The 19,956-nt window shown below is 52.4% G+C and overlaps 1 protein-coding gene across 1 annotated transcript; it reads left to right on the forward strand.

Moving 5' to 3' along the window:
• The first annotated feature begins 5,204 nt into the window (after window positions 1-5,204).
• LOC139241901 (ras-like GTP-binding protein O-RHO) lies at window positions 5,205-19,518 on the forward strand. The gene is made up of 5 exons (XM_070870130.1): window positions 5,205-5,347; window positions 10,507-10,668; window positions 12,716-12,836; window positions 14,273-14,403; window positions 15,707-19,518. Exons 2-5 carry the CDS (start codon window positions 10,513-10,515, stop codon window positions 15,878-15,880), a joined length of 582 nt encoding a protein of 193 aa, XP_070726231.1. The 5' UTR covers window positions 5,205-5,347; window positions 10,507-10,512; the 3' UTR covers window positions 15,881-19,518.
• Window positions 19,519-19,956: the final 438 nt, after the last annotated feature.

A 19,956-nucleotide genomic window follows, 5' to 3' on the forward strand; every position in this document is an offset into this window, starting at 1 on the left:
CAGAGACTAAAGGGATCAAAGGGTATGGAGAGAAAGCAGGAATGGGGTACTGAGGGAATGTTCAGCCATGATCATATTGAATGATGGTGCAGGCTTGAATGGCCAAATGGCCTACTCCTGCACCTAATTTCTATGTTTTTATGTTTCTATGTAACCAGTGGATGTGGTGTATTTGGATTTCCAGAAGGCATTTGACAAGGTGCCACATAAAAGGTTACTGCACAAGAGAAACGGTCACGAGGTTGGGGGTAATATATTAGCATGGATAGAGGATTGGCTAACTAACAGAAAACAGAGAGTTGGGATAAATGGGTCATTCTCTGGTTGGCAGTCAGTAACTAGGGGGGTGTCGCAGGGATCAGTGCTGGGACTCCAACTATTTACAATCTATATTAATGACTTGGAGGAAGGGACTGAGTGTAACGTAGACAAGTTTGCTGACGATACAAAGATGGGAGGAAAAGCAATGTGTGAGGAGGACACAAAATCTGCAAAAGGACACAGCCAGGCTCAGTGAGTGGGCAAAAATTTGTCAGATGGAGTATAATGTGGGAAAGTGTGAGGTCATGCACTTTGGCAGAAAAAATCAAAGAGCAAGTTATTATTTAAATGGAGAAAGATTGCAAAGTGCTGCAGTACAGAGGGACCTGGGGGTACTTGTGAATGAAACACAAAAGGATAGTATGCAGGTACAGCACGTGATCAGGAAGACCAATGGTATCTTGGCCTTTATTGCAAAGGGGATGGAGCATAAAAGCAGGGAAGTCTTGCTCCAGTTATACAGGGTATTGGTGAGGCCACACCTGGAGTACTGCGTGCAGTTTTGGTCTCCATATTTATCAAAGGATATACTTGCTTTGGAGGCAGTTCAGAGAAGGTTCACTCGGTTGATTCCGGGGATGAGGGGGTTGACTTATGAGGAAAGGTTGAGGAGGTTGGGCCTCTACTCATTGGAATTCAGAAGAATGAGAGGTGATCTTATCGAAACGTATAAGATTATGAGGAGGCTTGACAAGGTGGATGCAGAGAGGATGTTTCCACTGATGGGGGAGACTAGAACTAGGGGGCATGGTCTTAGAATAAGGGGCCGCCCATTTAAAACTGAGATGAGGAGGAATTTCTTCTCTGAGGGTTGTAAATCTGTGGAATTCGCTGCCTCAGAGAGCTGTGGGAGCCGGGACATTGAATAAATTTAAGACAGAAATAGACACTTTCTTAATCGATAAGGGGGCGGGCAGGGAAGTGGAGCTGAGTCCATGATCGGATCAGCCATGGTCGTATTAAATGGCGGAGCAGGCTCGAGGGGCCGAATGGCCGACTCCTGCTCCTATTTCTTATGTTCTTAATAGGATTGCAAGCCATTTAATGAGAATTAAATAGGGTCCTGAACTTAAGGAAAGGTAACTTCGATGGTTTGAGGCCTGAATTGGCTAGAATAGACTGGCAAATGATACTTAAAGGGTTGACGGTGGATAGGCAATGGCAAACATTTAAAGATCATATGGATGAACGTCAACAATTGTACATCTCTATCTGGAGTAAAGATAAAATGGGGAAGGTGGCTTAACCGTGGCTAACAAGGGAAATTAAGGATAGTGTTAAATCCAAGGAAGAGGCATATAAATTGGCCAGAAAAAGCAGCAAACCTGAGGACTGGGAGAAATTTAGAATGCAGCAGAAGACAAAGGGTTTAATTAGGAGGGAGAAAATAGAGTATGAGAGGAAGCTTGCCGGGAACATAAAAACTGACTGCAAAAGCTTCTATAGATATGTGAAGAGAAAAAGATTAGTGAAGACAAACGTAGGTCCCTTGCAGTCAGATTCAGGTGAATTTATAATGCGGAACAAAGAATTGGCAGACCAATTGAACAAATACTTTGGTTCTGTCTTCACGAAGGAAGACACAAATAACCTTCCGAAAATACTTGGGGACCGAGGGTCGAGTGAGAAGGAGGAACTGAAGGAAATCTATATTAGGCGGGAAATTGTGTTGGGGAAATTGATGGGATTGAAGGCCGATAAATCCCCGGGGCCTGATAGTCTGCATCCCAGAGTACTTAAGGAAGTGGCACTAGAAATAGTGGATGCATTGGTGATCATTTTCCAACAGTCTATCGACTCTGGATCAGTTCCTATGGACTGGAGGGTAGCTAATGTAACACCACTTTTTAAAAAAGGAGGGAGAGAGAAAACGGGTAATTATAGACCGGTTAGTCTGACATCAGTAGTGGGGAAAATGTTGGAATCAATTATTAAAGATGAAATAGCAGCACATTTGGAAAGCAGTGACAGGATCGGTCCAAGTCAGCATGGATTTATGAAAAGGAAATCATACTTGACAAATCTTCTGGAATTTTTTGAGGATGTAACAAGTAGAGTGGACAAGGGAGAACCGGTGAATGTGATGTATTTGGACTTTCAAAAGACTTTTGACAAGGTCCCACACAAGAGATTGGTGTGCAAAATCAAAGCACATGGTATTGGGGGTAATATACTGACGTGGATAGAGAACTGGTTGGCAGACAGGAAGCAGAGATAAACGGGTCCTTTTCAGAATGGCAGGCAGTGACTAGTGGGGTGCTGCAGGGCTCAGTGCTGGGACCCCAGCTATTTACAATATACATTAATGATTTAGATGAAGGAATTGAGTGTAATATCTCCAAGTTTACAGATGACACTAAGCTGGGTGGCAGTGTGAGCTGTGAGGGGGATGCTAAGAGGCTGCAGGGTGACTTGGACAGGTTAGGTGAGTGGGCAAATGCATGGCAGATGCAGTATAATGTGGATAAATGTGAGGTTATCCACTTTGGGGCAAAAACACAAAGGCAGAATATTATCTGAATGGTGACAGATTAGGAAAAGGGGAGGTGCAACGATACCTGGGTGTCATGGTACATCAGTCATTGAAAGTTGGCATGCAGGTACAGCAGGCGGTGAAGAAGGCAAATGGCATGTTGGCCTTCATATCGAGAGGATTTGAGTATAGGAGCAGGGAGGTCTTACTGCAGTTGTACAGGGCCTTGGTGAGGCCTCACCTGGAATATTGTGTACAGTTTTGGTCTCCTAATCTGAGGAAGGACGTTCTTGCTATTGAGGGAGTGCAGCGAAGGTTCACAGACTGATTCCCGGGATGGCAGGACTGACATATGAGGAGAGACTGGATCAACTGGGCCTGTATTCACCGGAGTTTAGAAGGATGAGAGGGGATCTTATAGAAACATATAAAATTCTGACGGGACTGGACAGGTTAGATGCAGGAAGAATGTTCCCGATGTTGGGGAAGTCCAGAACCAGGGGTCACAGTCTAAGGATAAGGGGGAAGCCATTTAGGTCCGAGATGAGGAGAAACTTCTTCACCCAGAGAATTGTGAACCTGTGGAATTCTCGACCACAGAAAGTTGTTGAGGCCAGTTCATTAGATATATTCAAAAGGGAGTTCGATGTGGCCCTTACGGCTAAAAGGATCAAGGGGTATGGCGAGAAAGCAGGAATGGGGTACTGAAGTTGCATGACCAGCCATGATCATATTGAATGGTGGTGCAGGCTCGAAGGGCCGAATGGCCTGCTCCTGCACCTATTTTCTCTGTTTCTATGCATTAATCAGAATTATGCATTTAATCAGAATTATGCATTAATAGGATTGCAAGCGATTTAATCAGAATTATCCATTTAATCAGAATTATGCATTAATAGGACTGCAAGGCATTTAATCAGAATTATGAATTTAATCAGAATTATGCATTAATAGGACTGCAAGGCATTTAAGCAGAATTATGCATTTAATCAGAATTATGAATTTAATCAGAATTATGCATTAATAGGACTGCAAGGCATTTAATCAGAATTATGCATTAATAGGATTGCAATGCATTTAATCAGAAGTATGCATTAATAGGACTGCAAGGCATTTAATCAGAATTATCCATTTAATCAGAATTATGCAGTAATAGGACTGCAAGGCATTTAAGCAGAATTATGCATTTAATCAGAATTATGAATTTAATCAGAATTATGCATTAATAGGACTACAAGGCATTTAATCAGAATTATGCATTTAATCAGAATTATGCATTAATAGGATTGCAATGCATTTAATCAGAATTATGCATTAATAGGACTACAAGGCATTTAATCAGAATTATGAATTTAATCAGAATTATGCATTAATAGAATTGCAATGCATTTAATCAGAATTATGCATTAATAGGACTACAAGGCATTTAATCAGAATTATGAATTTAATCAGAATTATGCATTAATAGGATTGCAATGCATTTAATCAGAATTATGCATTAATAGGACTACAATGCATTTAATCAGAATTATGAATTTAATCAGAATTATGCATTAATAGGACTACAAGGCATTTAATCAGAATTATGCATTTAATCAGAATTATGCATTAATAGGATTGCAATGCATTTAATCAGAATTATGCATTAATAGGACTACAAGGCATTTAATCAGAATTATGAATTTAATCAGAATTATGCATTAATAGGACTACAAGGCATTTAATCAGAATTATGCATTTAATCAGAATTATGCATTAATAGGATTGCAATGCATTTAATCAGAATTATGCATTAATAGGACTACAAGGCATTTAATCAGAATTATGAATTTAATCAGGATGATGCATTAATAGGACTACAAGGCATTTAATCAGAATTATGCATTTAATCAGAATTATGCATTAATAGGATTGCAATGCATTTAATCAGAATTATGCATTAATAGGACTACAATGCATTTAATCAGAATTATGAATTTAATCAGGATGATGCATTAATAGGATTGCAAGCCATTTAACTGGTGCTGGAGCTCCCCCTGCCGGTGCAGTGCCCACTGGCTGCAGCTGATTGGCTGAGTGTGAGATCGTGGGCGGAGTCATGTGTGGGGTGGGGTCTGCCCATTGCACCATTTCCTCTCTTTCCCCCCCCCTCCCTCCCTCCCTCCCCACACAGCCACGCACGACACGTCACACAACTTCCGGCCCCTGCGCGCGAGGGGGAGTGAGAGCGGCGGCGGCGGCTGACAACCAAACCTGCTGGCCGCTACCGGAAGTCCCGCCCCTCCCCACCCCCACGTGGTCGGCAAAAAGGCGGCCTCGCCATTGGAGGAAAGCGGGACGGAGCGGCTGCCCATTGGCTGAGCTTGGTGAAGAGCCAGGGGGGGGGGGGGGCGTGCGGAAAAAAAACCGCGCCCGGCTCGCGCAGCAAGTTGGGTTGAGGCGGCGCAGTCCGCTCGCAGAAAAAAAACATTATTTATAAAATTAAAGGAGAATAATATATAATCGACCTTTATATATATATAATATATATACATACAGTCAGGAGGAAAGCAGGTAACACAATCTCTATAAATATATAAGCTTGAAAGGGAGAAAATTTCCGACTTTTATTTTTTTTACCTCAGGAAGACGATGCCAGGTTTGGCGATGGAAGGCGAGTCCCTGCTGCCTGCGGCGGCGGGGGGCGGAGGGGAGCGGGCCCGCAAGGGCCGGGGCCCCCGGAATGTTGTCTTTTTTTTAAAATCGAGTTTAGTTTAAACACCGAGAGAGAGAGAGAAAGAGAAAGCGTCAGAGAGAGAGAGAGAGAGAGAGACAAGGAAACCGCGGCCGGGCCGCGTCCCAGCGTGTGGCGGTTACATTCCGACGTTTGGGGTTAAATTTGGAGGTTTGGGGTTAAATTCTGGCGTTTGGGGTTAAATTTGGAGGTTTGGGGTTAAATTTGGAGGTTTGGGGTTAAATTTGGAGGTTTGGGGTTAAATTCTGGCGTTTGGGGTTAAATTTGCAGGTTTGGGTTAAATTTTGACGTTTGGGGTTAAATTTGGAGGTTTGGGGTTAAATTTGGAGGTTTGGGGTTAAATTCTGGCGTTTGGGGTTAAATTTGCAGGTTTGGGGTTAAATCTGGAGGTTTGGGGTTAAATCTGGAGGTTTGGGGTTAAATCTGGAGGTTTCGGGTTAAGTTCTGACATTTGGGGTTAAATTTGGAGGTTTGGGTTAAATTCCAACGTTTGGGGTTAAATTCTGGCGTTTGGGGTTAAATTTGGAGGTTTGGGTTAAATTCTGGCGTTTGGGGTTAAATTTGGAGGTTTGGGGTTAAGTTCTGACATTTGGGGTTAAATTTGGAGTTTGGGGTTAAATTCCGACGTTTGGGGTTAAATTTGGAGGTTTGGGGATAAGTTCTGCCGTTTGGGGTTAAATTTGGAGGTTTGGGTTAAATTCCAACGTTTGGGGTTAAATTTGGAGGTTTGGGTTAAATTCCAACGTTTGGGGTTAAATCTGGAGGTTTGTGGATTAGGTTGCGAGGTTTGGGGATGAGGTTGGGAGGTTTGGGGATGAGGTTGGGAGGTTTGGGGATGAGGTTGGGAGGTTTGGGGGTGAGGTTGCGAGGTTTGGGGGTGAGGTTGCGAGGTTTGGGGGTGAGGTTGCGAGGTTTGGGGGTGAGGTTGCGAGGTTTGGGGGTGAGGTTGCGAGGTTTGGGGATGAGGTTGCGAGGTTTGGGGATGAGGTTGCGAGGTTTGGGGATGAGGTTGCGAGGTTTGGGGATGAGGTTGCGAGGTTTGGGGATGAGGTTGCGAGGTTTGGGGATGAGGTTGCGAGGTTTGGGGGTGAGGTTGCGAGGTTTGGGGGTGAGGTTGCGAGGTTTGGGGGTGAGGTTGCGAGGTTTGGGGGTGAGGTTGCGAGGTTTGGGGGTGAGGTTGCGAGGTTTGGGGGTGAGGTTGCGAGGTTTGGGGGTGAGGTTGCGAGGTTTGGGGGTGAGGTTGCGAGGTTTGGGGGTGAGGTTGCGAGGTTTGGGGGTGAGGTTGCGAGGTTTGGGGGTGAGGTTGCGAGGTTTGGGGGTGAGGTTGCGAGGTTTGGGGGTGAGGTTGCGAGGTTTGGGGGTGAGGTTGCGAGGTTTGGGGGTGAGGTTGCGAGGTTTGGGGGTGAGGTTGGGAGGTTTGGGGGTGAGGTTGGGAGGTTTGGGGGTGAGGTTGGGAGGTTTGGGGGTGAGGTTGGGAGGTTTGGGGGTGAGGTTGGGAGGTTTGGGGGTGAGGTTGGGAGGTTTGGGGGTGAGGTTGGGAGGTTTGGGGATGAGGTTGGGAGGTTTGGGGATGAGGTTGGGAGGTTTGGGGATGAGGTTGGGAGGTTTGGGGATGAGGTTGGGAGGTTTGGGGATGAGGTTGGGAGGTTTGGGGATGAGGTTGGGAGGTTTGGGGATGAGGTTGGGAGGTTTGGGGATGAGGTTGGGAGGTTTGGGGATGAGGTTGGGAGGTTTGGGGATGAGGTTGGGAGGTTTGGGGATGAGGTTGGGAGGTTTGGGGATGAGGTTGGGAGGTTTGGGGATGAGGTTGGGAGGTTTGGGGATGAGGTTGGGAGGTTTGGGGGTGAGGTTGGGAGGTTTGGGGGTGAGGTTGGGAGGTTTGGGGGTGAGGTTGGGAGGTTTGGGGGTGAGGTTGGGAGGTTTGGGGGTGAGGTTGGGAGGTTTGGGGGTGAGGTTGGGAGGTTTGGGGGTGAGGTTGGGAGGTTTGGGGGTGAGGTTGGGAGGTTTGGGGGTGAGGTTGGGAGGTTTGGGGGTGAGGTTGGGAGGTTTGGGGGTGAGGTTGCGAGGTTTGGGGGTGAGGTTGCGAGGTTTGGGGGTGAGGTTGCGAGGTTTGGGGGTGAGGTTGCGAGGTTTGGGGGTGAGGTTGCGAGGTTTGGGGATGAGGTTGCGAGGTTTGGGGATGAGGTTGCGAGGTTTGGGGATGAGGTTGCGAGGTTTGGGGATGAGGTTGCGAGGTTTGGGGATGAGGTTGCGAGGTTTGGGGGTGAGGTTGCGAGGTTTGGGGGTGAGGTTGCGAGGTTTGGGGGTGAGGTTGCGAGGTTTGGGGGTGAGGTTGCGAGGTTTGGGGGTGAGGTTGCGAGGTTTGGGGGTGAGGTTGCGAGGTTTGGGGGTGAGGTTGCGAGGTTTGGGGGTGAGGTTGCGAGGTTTGGGGGTGAGGTTGCGAGGTTTGGGGGTGAGGTTGCGAGGTTTGGGGGTGAGGTTGCGAGGTTTGGGGGTGAGGTTGCGAGGTTTGGGGGTGAGGTTGCGAGGTTTGGGGGTGAGGTTGCGAGGTTTGGGGGTGAGGTTGCGAGGTTTGGGGGTGAGGTTGGGAGGTTTGGGGGTGAGGTTGGGAGGTTTGGGGGTGAGGTTGGGAGGTTTGGGGGTGAGGTTGGGAGGTTTGGGGGTGAGGTTGGGAGGTTTGGGGGTGAGGTTGGGAGGTTTGGGGGTGAGGTTGGGAGGTTTGGGGATGAGGTTGGGAGGTTTGGGGATGAGGTTGGGAGGTTTGGGGATGAGGTTGGGAGGTTTGGGGATGAGGTTGGGAGGTTTGGGGATGAGGTTGGGAGGTTTGGGGATGAGGTTGGGAGGTTTGGGGATGAGGTTGGGAGGTTTGGGGATGAGGTTGGGAGGTTTGGGGATGAGGTTGGGAGGTTTGGGGATGAGGTTGGGAGGTTTGGGGGTGAGGTTGGGAGGTTTGGGGGTGAGGTTGGGAGGTTTGGGGGTGAGGTTGGGAGGTTTGGGGGTGAGGTTGGGAGGTTTGGGGGTGAGGTTGGGAGGTTTGGGGGTGAGGTTGGGAGGTTTGGGGGTGAGGTTGGGAGGTTTGGGGGTGAGGTTGGGAGGTTTGGGGGTGAGGTTGGGAGGTTTGGGGGTGAGGTTGGGAGGTTTGGGGATGAGGTTGGGAGGTTTGGGGATGAGGTTGGGAGGTTTGGGGATGAGGTTGCGAGGTTTGGGGATGAGGTTGGGAGGTTTGGGGATGAGGTTGGGAGGTTTGGGGATGAGGTTGCGAGGTTTGGGGTCAGATTGGGCTGTGCGGGGCGGGACCGGGCTGTTTAGCGGTGTGATGGGCAACGTGTGCGGTGGGGGAGGGAGAGCCTTTGTGGGTGGGCGTTTTTTTTAAAAAAAAACACCGCCCACGCACAATAAATTGCCATATTTCCTGTCAGGAAATCCTCTTCAAATTAACTCAAATGATTTAACTATATTTTTCTTTGGATTAAAATTCAGTTTAAGTCTTGTCTTTCAGTTCTGTGAGCGGATTAATCTCCAGGTCCCTGTTCAGTGTCTGCTTGCGTGGTCTGTTTCTGCTCCACCCTTTCCAGTTATCCATCTCAAAGTTCTGGTTTGGTTTTTATTTCCGTCCCCCACCCTGTTGCTCTTTCAAATGTTTGTTGTTCGCACAGAGGCAATCTTTGGAAACGTTAAGGCCACATTTCCGCATAGGCCTTCCCTTACGTCATCTCCGCCTGTGCTTCACACACACACACACAACACACACGCACACACACACACTCATCACTTCCCCCTACGGGCCTCTGCCCAACGAAACTTCTGGCCCAACCCGCAAATCCACAGAGCCACATCAACCGGGAGCAGCCCAAGTCTCCCCTCTCTTGTGCCTCTCTCTCTCTTGTCTTCCCCTCCTGAAGGGGCTGGGTCTGGCCGGCTTCTCTGTCCCTCTCCCCCCACTCTTGGCTTCAGAAGCGGGGTGGGTGACAATCCAGGCAAGTAGGTAGGTCCCTTTGCTGACCCCTGCCCTCCCAGCAACAATCGGCGGATTTTAAGACTTGCATTTCGATAGCGAGTCACTTTCATCACTACCGGTCGTTCCAAAGTGCCCCACACCCAACGAAGCACTTTTTTTTTTGGAAGCGCGCTCGCTGTTGTAATGTGGGAAACGCCAATTTGCGCACAGCAAGCTCCCACACACAGCGATGTGATAATGACCCGGATCGTCTGTTTTAGTGATGTTGGTCGAGGGATAAATATTGGCCCCAGGACACCGGGGAGAACTCCCCCTGCTCTTCTTCCAATAGTGGCCCCGGGATCTTTTACATCCGCCCGAGAGGGCAGACGGGGCCTCGGTTTAATGTCTCATCCCGAAATACAGCCCCTCCGACAGTGCGGCACTCCCTCAGTACCACCCCTCCGACAGTGCGGCGCTCCCTCAGTACCGCCCCTCCGACAGCGCAGTGCGGCGCTCTCTCAGTACCGCCCCTCCGACAGCGCAGTGCGGTGCTCCCTCAGTACCGCCCCTCCGACAGCGCAGTGCGGCGCTCCCTCAGTACCGCCCCTCCGACAGCGTGGCACTCCCTCTGTGGAGCGCCAGCCTAGCTTATTGCGCTCGAGTCTCTGGAGCCGGGGGTGGGGGTTCTCGGAGCCTGCGTCGAATCAGGAGCCTGACTGGCGGCAGCTTTCAGTCTCACGGAGGGCCGCACCATTCCTGCTCCCTGATTGAGATTAACCAGCTCGAAGCTGAGGGGGTTTAACTGGCGGGGAGGGGTGTGTGGGGGGGTGGGAATTGGGGAACCCTTGTCTATGTCGTGTTCTCAATCAGGCAATTTACTAAGCGTGCCGTTGGAGCGGCGTATGGGTGAGTGCGCGGCTGAGCGGTTTGAAGCTGCCGCCCCCCCCTGGGCGACGGCCATTAGCCCGCCCCCCGCCTGGCTGTGCCACTCACTGCCCTCCGTCTCTCTCTCTCTCTCTCTCTCCCCCTCCCCCGCAGCCGGCGATGGCGGCCATCCGCAAGAAGCTGGTGATCGTGGGCGACGGGGCCTGCGGCAAGACCTGCCTCCTGATCGTCTTCAGCAAGGACCAGTTTCCCGAGGTGTACGTCCCCACCGTCTTCGAGAACTACGTGGCCGACATCGAAGTGGACGGCAAGCAGGTGGGTGAGGCAGGCAACAGCCCGCCGATGGTTCCCCCCCCCCACCCCACCGCGCGCGGGCAACGCGTTGCCTTCGAAGGGCGTGCTTTGTGACCGGAAGCAGATTTGCAAGCTGTTTTTTTTGGGGAGCGTGCGCGCGCGGAGATATTAGTACCGGTAGTGAGGGAGGCGAGAGTTCTGGGGAGCGGGCGGGGAAGTGGAGCTGAGGCCAAGATCAGATCAGCCGCCATCTTATTGAATGGCGGAGCAGGCTCGAGGGGCCGAATGGCCGACTCCTGCTTCTTATGTTATCGTCATCAGGCAGTCCCTCGTATCGAGGATGACTTGCCGAAAATGGATAAGTTAACAGGTGGTTCAGTGAAGGACCTAACATTCCCGATCCCAAACTCCATCCTGAAGGGTGGAAGATGCCCGTGGGTGGATTTTTTTAACGTGGGGTGACCGTTGCACACCAGCCACCACACGGGGCTCGACAGAGCGAGGTCTGGGTCCAGGGGCAAGGGTTAACCAGGACGACTGGAGACCTGCCCTGCTGCACGGACCCAGTGCGCCCACATATCGCACAGTGTGTGGGCTGGGCCCCGTGCTGCCCCCTGGGCCCGATCACATCCCCCAACAAACTCCTGCTGCTCCTTTGCCCTTATGTTCTTATAAGGAGATATTAAGACCGGTAACGCCAAAGCTTGGTCAAAGAGTCGGTTTTAAAGAGTGTCTTAAAGGAGGAGAGAGAGAGGCGGAGAGGTTTAGGGAGGGAGTTCCAAAGGAATACACAAGGGCACACTGTATTCCCTTCTATTTTCAAAAATGAAGTACTTTCTCAGCCTATATATGCCAGAGTTTAGAAGAATGAGAGATGATCTCATTGAAACATTCTGAGGGGGATTGACAGGGTAGATGCAGGGAGGGTGTTTTCCCCTCCCCGGGCTGGGGAGTCTAGAACCAGGGGTCACACAGTCTCAGGATAAGGGGTCGGCAATTTAGGACTGAGATGAGGAGGAATTTCTTCACTCGGAGGGTGGTGAATCTTTGGAATTCTCTGCCCCAGAGGGCTGTGGAGGCTCAGTCGTTGAGTATATTCAAGGCTGGGATCGGTAGATCTGATTAGAGGAGCTGATATTTGTGGGGGGGGGGCAGGGGTGGGAGAGTGGGAGGGCAGAGACTTTCATAGATGAGTGTGTCGCACTGGTGCCACCCATTCCTGTCGCAAGTATAGCTTAGTTGTGAGTGTGTACTGGTGGGTACAGGTCTGTCACTGTATAACACTGGGGTACAGTACTGGTGGGTACAGATCTGTCACTGTATAACACTGGGGTACAGTACTGGTGGGTACAGGTCTGTCACTATAACACTGGGGTACAGTACTGGTGGGTACAGGTCTGTCACTGTATAACACTGGGGTACAGTACTGGTGGGTACAGGTCTGTCCCTGTATAACACTGGGGTACAGTACTGGTGGGTACAGGTCTGTCACTGTATAACACTGGGGTACAGTACTGGTGGGTACAGGTCTGTCACTGTATAACACTGGGGTACAGTACTGGTGGGTACAGGTCTGTCACTGTATAACACTGGGATACAGTACTGGTGGGTACAGGTCTGTCACTATAACACTGGGGTACAGTACTGGTGGGTACAGGTCTGTCACTGTATAACACTGGGGTACAGTACTGGTGGGTACAGGTCTGTCACTGTATAACACTGGGGTACAGTACTGGTGGGTACAGGTCTGTCACTTTATAACACTGGGGTACAGTACTGGTGGGTACAGGTCTGTCACTGTATAACACTGGGATACAGTGCTCGTGCTTACAGATATGTCACTATAACACTTGGGTACAGTACTAGTGGGTACAGGTCTGTCGCTGTGTAACACTGGGGTACAGTACTAGTGGGTACAGGTCTGTCACTGTATAACACTGGGGTACAGTACTAGTGGGTACAGGTCTGTCACTGTATAACACTGGGGTACAGTACTAGTGGGTACAGGTCTGTCACTGTACACAAGGGTACAGAACTTCTCTAATAATTACGTTTAAATGTGCGGCAGGTGGAATTGGCACTGTGGGACACGGCTGGGCAAGAGGACTACGATCGGCTCAGACCCCTTTCCTACCCAGACACTGACGTTATTTTAATGTGCTTTTCAATCGACAGCCCTGACAGTTTAGGTAAGTTGTTTTGCTAATTCTCTTCTCTCTCACGGCTTGTGTTCTCTTGAGTGTGGAAGATTAAGGGGCTGAGCTAATTGAAGTATTTTCTTTTTATTCGTTCACGGGATGTGGGTGTTGCTGGCAAGGCCGGCATTTATTGCCCATCCCTAATTGCCCCTTGAGAAGGTGGTGGTGAGCTGCCTTCTTGAACCGCTGCAGTCCGTGTGGTGAAGGTGCTCCCACAGTGCTGTTAGGGAGGGAGTTCCAGGATTGTGACCCAGCGACAATGAAGGAACGGCCGATATATTTCCAAGAACGTGGAGGTGGTGGTGTTCCCATGCACCTGCTGCCCTTGTCCTAGCTGGTAGAGGTCGTGGGTTTTGTGAGGTGATTTAAGATTGTTTCGATCGGGTATAGAGAGAGAAACTGTTTCCTCTGGTGGGGAGAATCCAGAACAAGGGGGTAGAACTTTCAAATTAGAGCCAGGCCATTCAGGGGTGAAGTCAGGAAGCACTTCTTCACACAAAGGGCAGTGGGAATCTGGAACTCCATCCCCCACGCCCCCCCCAAAAAAAAAGCGGGTCAATTGAAAATTTCAAGATTGAGATCGATAAGAGTTTTGTTGGGTAAGGGTTATGGAACCAAGGCAGTTAAGATACAGATCAGACGCGATCTCATTGAATGGCGAAGCAGATTCGAGGGGCTGAACGGCCTCCTCCTGTCCCTAATGTAACAGGCTCGAGGGGCTGAACGGCCTCCTCCTGTTCCTAATGTAACAGGCTCGAGGGGCTGAACGGCCTCCTCCTGTCCCTAATGTAACAGGCTCGAGGGGCTGAACGGCCTCCTCCTGTCCCTAATGTAACAGGCTCGAGGGGCTGAACGGCCGCCTCCGTGTTCCTAATGTAACAGGCTCGAGGGGCTGAACGGCCTCCTCCTGTTCCTAATGTAACAGGCTCGAGGGGCTGAACGGCCTCCTCCTGTTCCTAATGTAACAAGCTCGAGGGGCTGAACGGCCTCCTCCTGTCCCTAATGTAACAGGCTCGAGGGGCTGAACGGCCTCCTCCTGTCCCTAATGTAACAGGCTCGAGGGGCTGAACGGCCTCCTCCTGTTCCTAATGTAACAAGCTCGAGGGGCTGAACGGCCTCCTCCTGTTCCTATGTTCGACAGTTTGTTTCTAAATTCCTTTTATTTCGATGGATAGTGGTATGTGTCTATGTAAACGGTCACGCTGTAGTTGCAGCCTCCCACCAGCGGTGGCGCTGTGGGGCCTCTTGCGGCTCCTCCGCCTGCACGAGGCGTTTCATCCTCTGCTCCGACCAGCTCTACTCCGCTTTCTGAGTTGCCCCGAGTTTGAAATGTCAGCCAAGTATTGTGTCTCATAAAATGAACCATGGGGACGGAAGACTTAAATTGCCGTGTTTTTTTTTTTTGCGCCTGTTTTTTCCCCCGACAGAAAATATCCCCGAGAAGTGGACGCCCGAGGTGAAGCACTTTTGCCCCAACATCCCCATCATCCTGGTGGGGAACAAGAAGGACTTGCGGAGCGATGAGCACACACGGCGAGAGCTGGCCAAGATGAAGCAGGTGATGCGATGGGCGCCAGGCCCAGGGGTCCGCTCCCTCTCCCCCGGGGACACGCACTCAGCGGGTGAACTGGTTCACCGCGCACGGGCTCTCCTCCAGTGTGTCGCCCTATTGGTTGATCCCTCGGTGTGAGTCTGGGCCATTACCGATCTGCCTCCTCCTCTTCTTTCCCCCATCACTGAACCTACCCGCCCATTCAATCTCTCTTTCCCCCCCCCCCCCCCTTCCCTCTCCCCCATCGCTGACCCTACCCGCCCATTCAATCTCCCCCTGCCCACTCTCCCATTGCTGCCCCGACCCGCCCATTCAATCTCTTTCTCCCCCCCCCACTTCCCTTCCCTCTCCCCCATCGCTGCCCCGACCCGCCCATTCAATCTCTTTTCTCCCCCCACCCCTTCCCTTCCCTCTCCCCCATCGCTGACCCTACCCGCCCATTCAATCTCCCCCTGCCCACTCTCCCATCGCTGACCCGACCCACCCATTCAATCTCTTTTCTCCCCCCACCCCTTCCCTTCCCTCTCCCCCATCGCTGACCCTACCCGCCCATTCAATCTCCCCCTGCCCACTCTCCCATCGCTGCCCCGACCCGCCCATTCAATCTCTTTCCCCCCCCCTTCCCTTCCCTCTCCCCCATCGCTGCCCCGACCCGCCCATTCAATCTCTTTTCTCCCCCCCCCCCCCCCCCCACCCCTTCCCTCTCCCCCATCGCTGACCCTACCCGCCCATTCAATCTCCCCCTGCCCACTCTCCCATTGCTGCCCCGACCCGCCCATTCAATCTCCCCCCCTTCCCTTCCCTCTCCCCCATCACTGACCCTACCCACCCATTCAATCTCCCCCCTGCCCTCTCCCCTCTCACTGACCCACCCACCCATTCAAACTCCTCTCTGCCCTCTCCTCTCCCCTATCACGGACTCTACCCGCCCGTTTAAAGCCACACCGATCTCGTGCCTCGCTCTCGCTCTCCCGCCGCCCTCGAACATGTCCCCACAGCACTGGGTTGCAGTCGGCCTTGACTGTGTTGGGGGTAGGGTGGAGAGAGGGAAGAAGTTTAACTGTGACCCCACCCCTGAACTCCCAACACTCCCGCTGGGGACGCAGGCGGGCTCAGCGGCGACGCCCCCCTTGGTCGAATGTCCGCAGCCGAAGCTTGCCTGTCAATCTGTGCCCCAGCGAGAGTCGGCATCTCGGATGCGCGCGGGGTTGCGGGGAGGGGGGAACGGGGTTGCGGACAGACGCTAAGCTGATTTATTCACATGCCCCGCGCGCGCTCACGCATCCTCTCTCCTATCTCTCGCCCCCAGGAGCCGGTGAAGCCAGACGAGGCGAAAGAGATGGGCAGTCGTATCAACGCCTTCGGCTACCTGGAGTGCTCGGCCAAGACGAAAGACGGGGTGCGCGAGGTCTTCGAGCTCGCCACCCGGGCAGCCCTGCAGGCCAAGAAGGCCAAGAGCAAGAGCCCGTGCCTCCTGCTGTAAAGGAGGGGCTTGAAGGAAGGGGGGCGGTGCACCAGCCTCTCTCGTCCCCCCCTCCTCCCGCCATCCCAACACCTTCCCCGGATTTATAATACTTCCACGGACATGTCGCCTGATCCGCTGACGTGTCCCCCCCCCCCGTTAAAGAATCAATTTATTTCCCCCGCACCCCTCCCCCCTTTCTCTCGCAAAGCTCTTGAAGGAAGTTGTTATTGGGCTGATCGACCGGGGTCGTCGTCGGTGATTCCCGCCGCCCGAAAGCCTCTCCCGATTGGTCGGTCCGGTGCGCGGCGGCAATTCCGCGCCGAGCTCGTGGTCGTGTTATCGCCCGCGCTCGCTCGTGGATTTACCGTCTCGCACGCCGAGCGTAAGGTGGTTGTTGTTGTTCCCCTCATCTCCCCCTCCCCCCCTTTCGCGGGGAGGAGTTGCCAGTAGAGAAAGCGGGCGTGCGCGATTGTTGCCGCACGCGCCTTTCCCCCCCCAACCCCCGCCCGTGCTCTTGCCTCCGTCCCCGTCGTGCTCTCGCCGCCAGTGCGTGGACTCGGGGACACGCGCGGGCCTGCAGTAACGACGGATACACTGATAGCAACTGACTGTCCGGGCAAGGCCTGATTCAAAGGCCGCCCACCGCTGGCCTGCCAGATTTTTGTGCCACTTACAGCCGCCGCCTTTTTATTTATAAAAAAAAAACTAGTTGTCTTGGAAAGGGAGAACTGGTCTTTAAATCTTTTTAAAATGGGGTCATAGGATTTTAGTTGCAGAGACCGCTCTCTCTCTCCCGTGCGCTCTCTGTCTCTCACACTCTCTGTCTCTCCCGCTCTCTCTCTCTCTCTGACTCTCCCGCTCTCCCGCTCTCTCTCTCCCGCTCTCTCTCTCTTTCTCTCTCTCTCTCTCCCGCTCTCTCTCTCTCTCCCGCTCTCTCTCTCTCTCCCGCTCTCTCTCTCTCTCCCGCTCTCTCTCTCTCTCTCTCTCTCTCTCTCTCTCCCGCTCGCTCTCTCTCTCTCTCTCCCGCTCGCTCTCTCTCTCTCTCCCGCTCGCTCTCTCTCTCTCTCCCGCTCGCTCTCTCTCTCTCTCCCGCTCGCTCTCTCTCTCTCTCTCCCGCTCGCTCTCTCTCTCTCTCTCTCCCGCTCGCTCTCTCTCTCTCTCCCGCTCGCTCTCTCTCTCTCTCCCGCTCGCTCTCTCTCTCTCTCCCGCTCGCTCTCTCTCTCTCTCCCGCTCGCTCTCTCTCTCTCTCCCGCTCGCTCTCTCTCTCTCTCCCGCTCGCGATCTCTCTCTCTCTCCCTCTCGCTCTCTCTCTCCCGCTCGCTCTCTCTCTCTCTCTCTCCCCCGCTCGCTCTCTCTCTCCCGCTCGCTCTCTCTCTCCCGCTCGCTCTCTCTCTCCCGCTCTCTCTCTCCCGCTCGCTCTCTCTCTCTCTCCCGCTCGCTCTCTCTCTCTCTCTCTCCCGCTCGCTCTCTCTCTCTCTCCCGCTCGCTCTCTCTCTCTCTCCCGCTCGCTCTCTCTCTCTCTCCCGCTCGCTCTCTCTCTCTCTCCCGCTCGCTCTCTCTCTCTCTCCCGCTCGCTCTCTCTCTCTCTCCCGCTCGCGCTCTCTCTCTCTCCCGCTCGCGCGCTCTCTCTCTCCCGCTCGCGCGCTCTCTCTCTCTCTCTCTCTCTCTTTCTGTCTCTCCCGCTCTCTCTCTCTCGCTGGCTCTCTCCCTCCTCCTCTCCCACCCCCCCCCCTCTCTCTCTCTCTAGCTCTCTCCCACACCTCTCTCTCTCTCTCTGGCTCTCCCCAAATATTCTGACTGGGATACAGTATGTGCCAGTCACCATACAGTGCCTCACCCAAGTGCCCGCTCTTTGTGCGTGAGCCTTGACTGAACGGTGGGAGTCTCATTCTCTTCCCCCGCCCCCTCATCCCGCACCAAGGCCGGAGGATCACAGCCGACCTATTCCTCATCGTCGTTTGCCCGCCTTTCATCCATATCCCTTTATACCCTCCCCTCGCGTAAAATCTATCGATCTCCTTCTCGAAAATGTCACTCCAGCCCCAAGTGTCCACAGGTTTTTCGGGGAAGAGGGACTGGAGATGGGGAAATGTCAAGGGTAGAGGGAGCTTTACTCTGTATCTAACCCCGTGCTGTACCTGCCCTGGGAGTGTTTGATGGGACAGTGTAGAGGGAGCTTTACTCTGTATCTAACCCCCTGTACCTGCCCTGGGAGTGTTTGATGGGACAGTGTAGAGGGAGCTTTACTCTGTATCTATCCCCTGTACCTGCCCTGGGAGTGTTTGATGGGACAGTGTCGAGGGAGCTTTACTCTGTATCTAACCCCCTGTACCTGCCCTGGGAGTGTTTGATGGGACAGTGTAGAGGGAGCTTTACTCTGTATCTAACCCCCTGTACCTGCCCCGGGAGTGTTTGATGGGACAGTGTAGAGGGAGCTTTACTCTGTATCTAACCCCCTGTACCTGCCATGGGAGTGTTTGATGGGACAGTGTAGAGGGAGCTTTACTCTGTATCTAACCCCCTGTACCTGCCCTGGGAGTGTTTGATGGGACAGTGTAGAGGGAGCTTTACTCTGTGTCTAACCCCCTGTACCTGCCCTGGGAGTGTTTGATGGGACAGTGTAGAGGGAGCTTTACTCTGTATCTAACCCCGTGCTGTACCTGCCCTGGGAGTGTTTGATGGGACAGTGTAGAGGGAGCTTTACTCTGTATCTAACCCCCTGTACCTGCCCTGGAAGTGTTTGATGGGACAGTGGAGAGGGAGCTTTACTCTGTATCTAACCCCCTGTACCTGCCCTGGGAGTGTTTGATGGGACAGTGTCGAGGGAGCTTTACTCAGACCCTAACCCCGTGCTGTACCTGCCCTGGGAGGATAATCCAGATCTCCGAAATCCTTCGAGGCTAATTGTGGAATGGAGAGGAAACTGTTCTGGGTCTATTGTCCATGCACCCTGTACATTTCAGACCGCAACCTGATGTTACCGGGGAGGGGTTCCGAATTTTTAATATCCATTTTACAAATATAACCTTTCTGAAAGCTAGTCACTTTCATTTGCTCCTCGATTCCGTGGTCTTTCCAGGCAATAATGGTTTTCCTGCAGCGACTCCCAGTCCAGTTGATACCAGCTCCATGTAATCGTTCCAGACGGCGCCTTTCTGTGTGTGTCTGCAGTTTGCTCTCTGCTTACTCTTGGCATCGTCGCCCCAATTTATATCGGGTTAAATCTCGCTGCTCCCACCCCTACCCCCGTTTTTTTTTAAAAACCATCTCGATCGTCGCTCCCTTGGTGTGAAGGCCATCTCTGAGGGGAGCAGTGCCGTTTGTCGCCTGTTACGGTTTCGCTTGGGCAGCTCTTGCTTTCCCCCCCCCCCCCTTTCCCGCAACCCATCACAGAGTTAATGTCGGGCGAGCTGTTCTCTGAAGATTTCTCCCCCGTCCATTCCCTCTGTTGGCAACAGCGAAGCCATCTCCTGTTCCAGCCTGTCTACTCTCAGCCACTCTGCTGCGAAACTGTAATTTATTCCTTTAATTCAAATTTAAAACGAACCCTTCGATATACCTTTGTAAATTTCAGAACAAGGAATTTGTTCTCATTTGTATTACGACATGAAGAATGAAAGATTACAGTAAAATTAAAAAAAATATCAGATTACAAACCGCTTTTCTTTATATTTGTGTCGCTGTCTCAATCTTTGGGGAGGGGAGGAGAAGATGAGTGTGGAGGCTCCCTTGTGGTCTCGCTCTCAGGTTGTGAGTTCAAGTAGCGCTATAGACTTGAGCCCATAATGCTGGTTGACATTCCCAGTGCATTGCTGAGGGAGCGCCGCACTGTCGGAGGGGCGGTACTGAGGGAGCGCCGCACTGTCGGAGGGGCGGTACTGAGGGAGTGCCGCACTGTCGGAGGGGCAGTACTGAGGGAGCGCTGCACTGCCGGAGGGGCGGTACTGAGGGAGCGCCGCACTGTCGGAGGGGCAGTACTGAGGGAGTGCCGCACTGTCGGAGGGGCAGTACTGAGGGAGTGCCGCACTGTCGGAGGGGCGGTACTGAGGGAGCACCGCACTGTCGGAGGGGCAGTACTGAGGGAGCGCCGCACT

The sequence above is a fragment of the Pristiophorus japonicus genome, unplaced genomic scaffold (assembly GCF_044704955.1).
Source record: "Pristiophorus japonicus isolate sPriJap1 unplaced genomic scaffold, sPriJap1.hap1 HAP1_SCAFFOLD_1155, whole genome shotgun sequence".
NCBI lineage: Eukaryota > Metazoa > Chordata > Chondrichthyes > Pristiophoridae > Pristiophorus > Pristiophorus japonicus.

Coding starts and splice junctions, on each gene's coding strand:
- LOC139241901 (XM_070870130.1), top strand. CDS start 10,513: ATGGCGGCCATCCGCAAGAAGCTGGTGATCGTGGGCGACGGGGCCTGC. Junction 10,669..12,715: donor TCGAAGTGGACGGCAAGCAG/GTGGGTGAGGCA, acceptor AATGTGCGGCAG/GTGGAATTGGCACTGTGGGA. Junction 12,837..14,272: donor CGACAGCCCTGACAGTTTAG/GTAAGTTGTTTT, acceptor TTCCCCCGACAG/AAAATATCCCCGAGAAGTGG.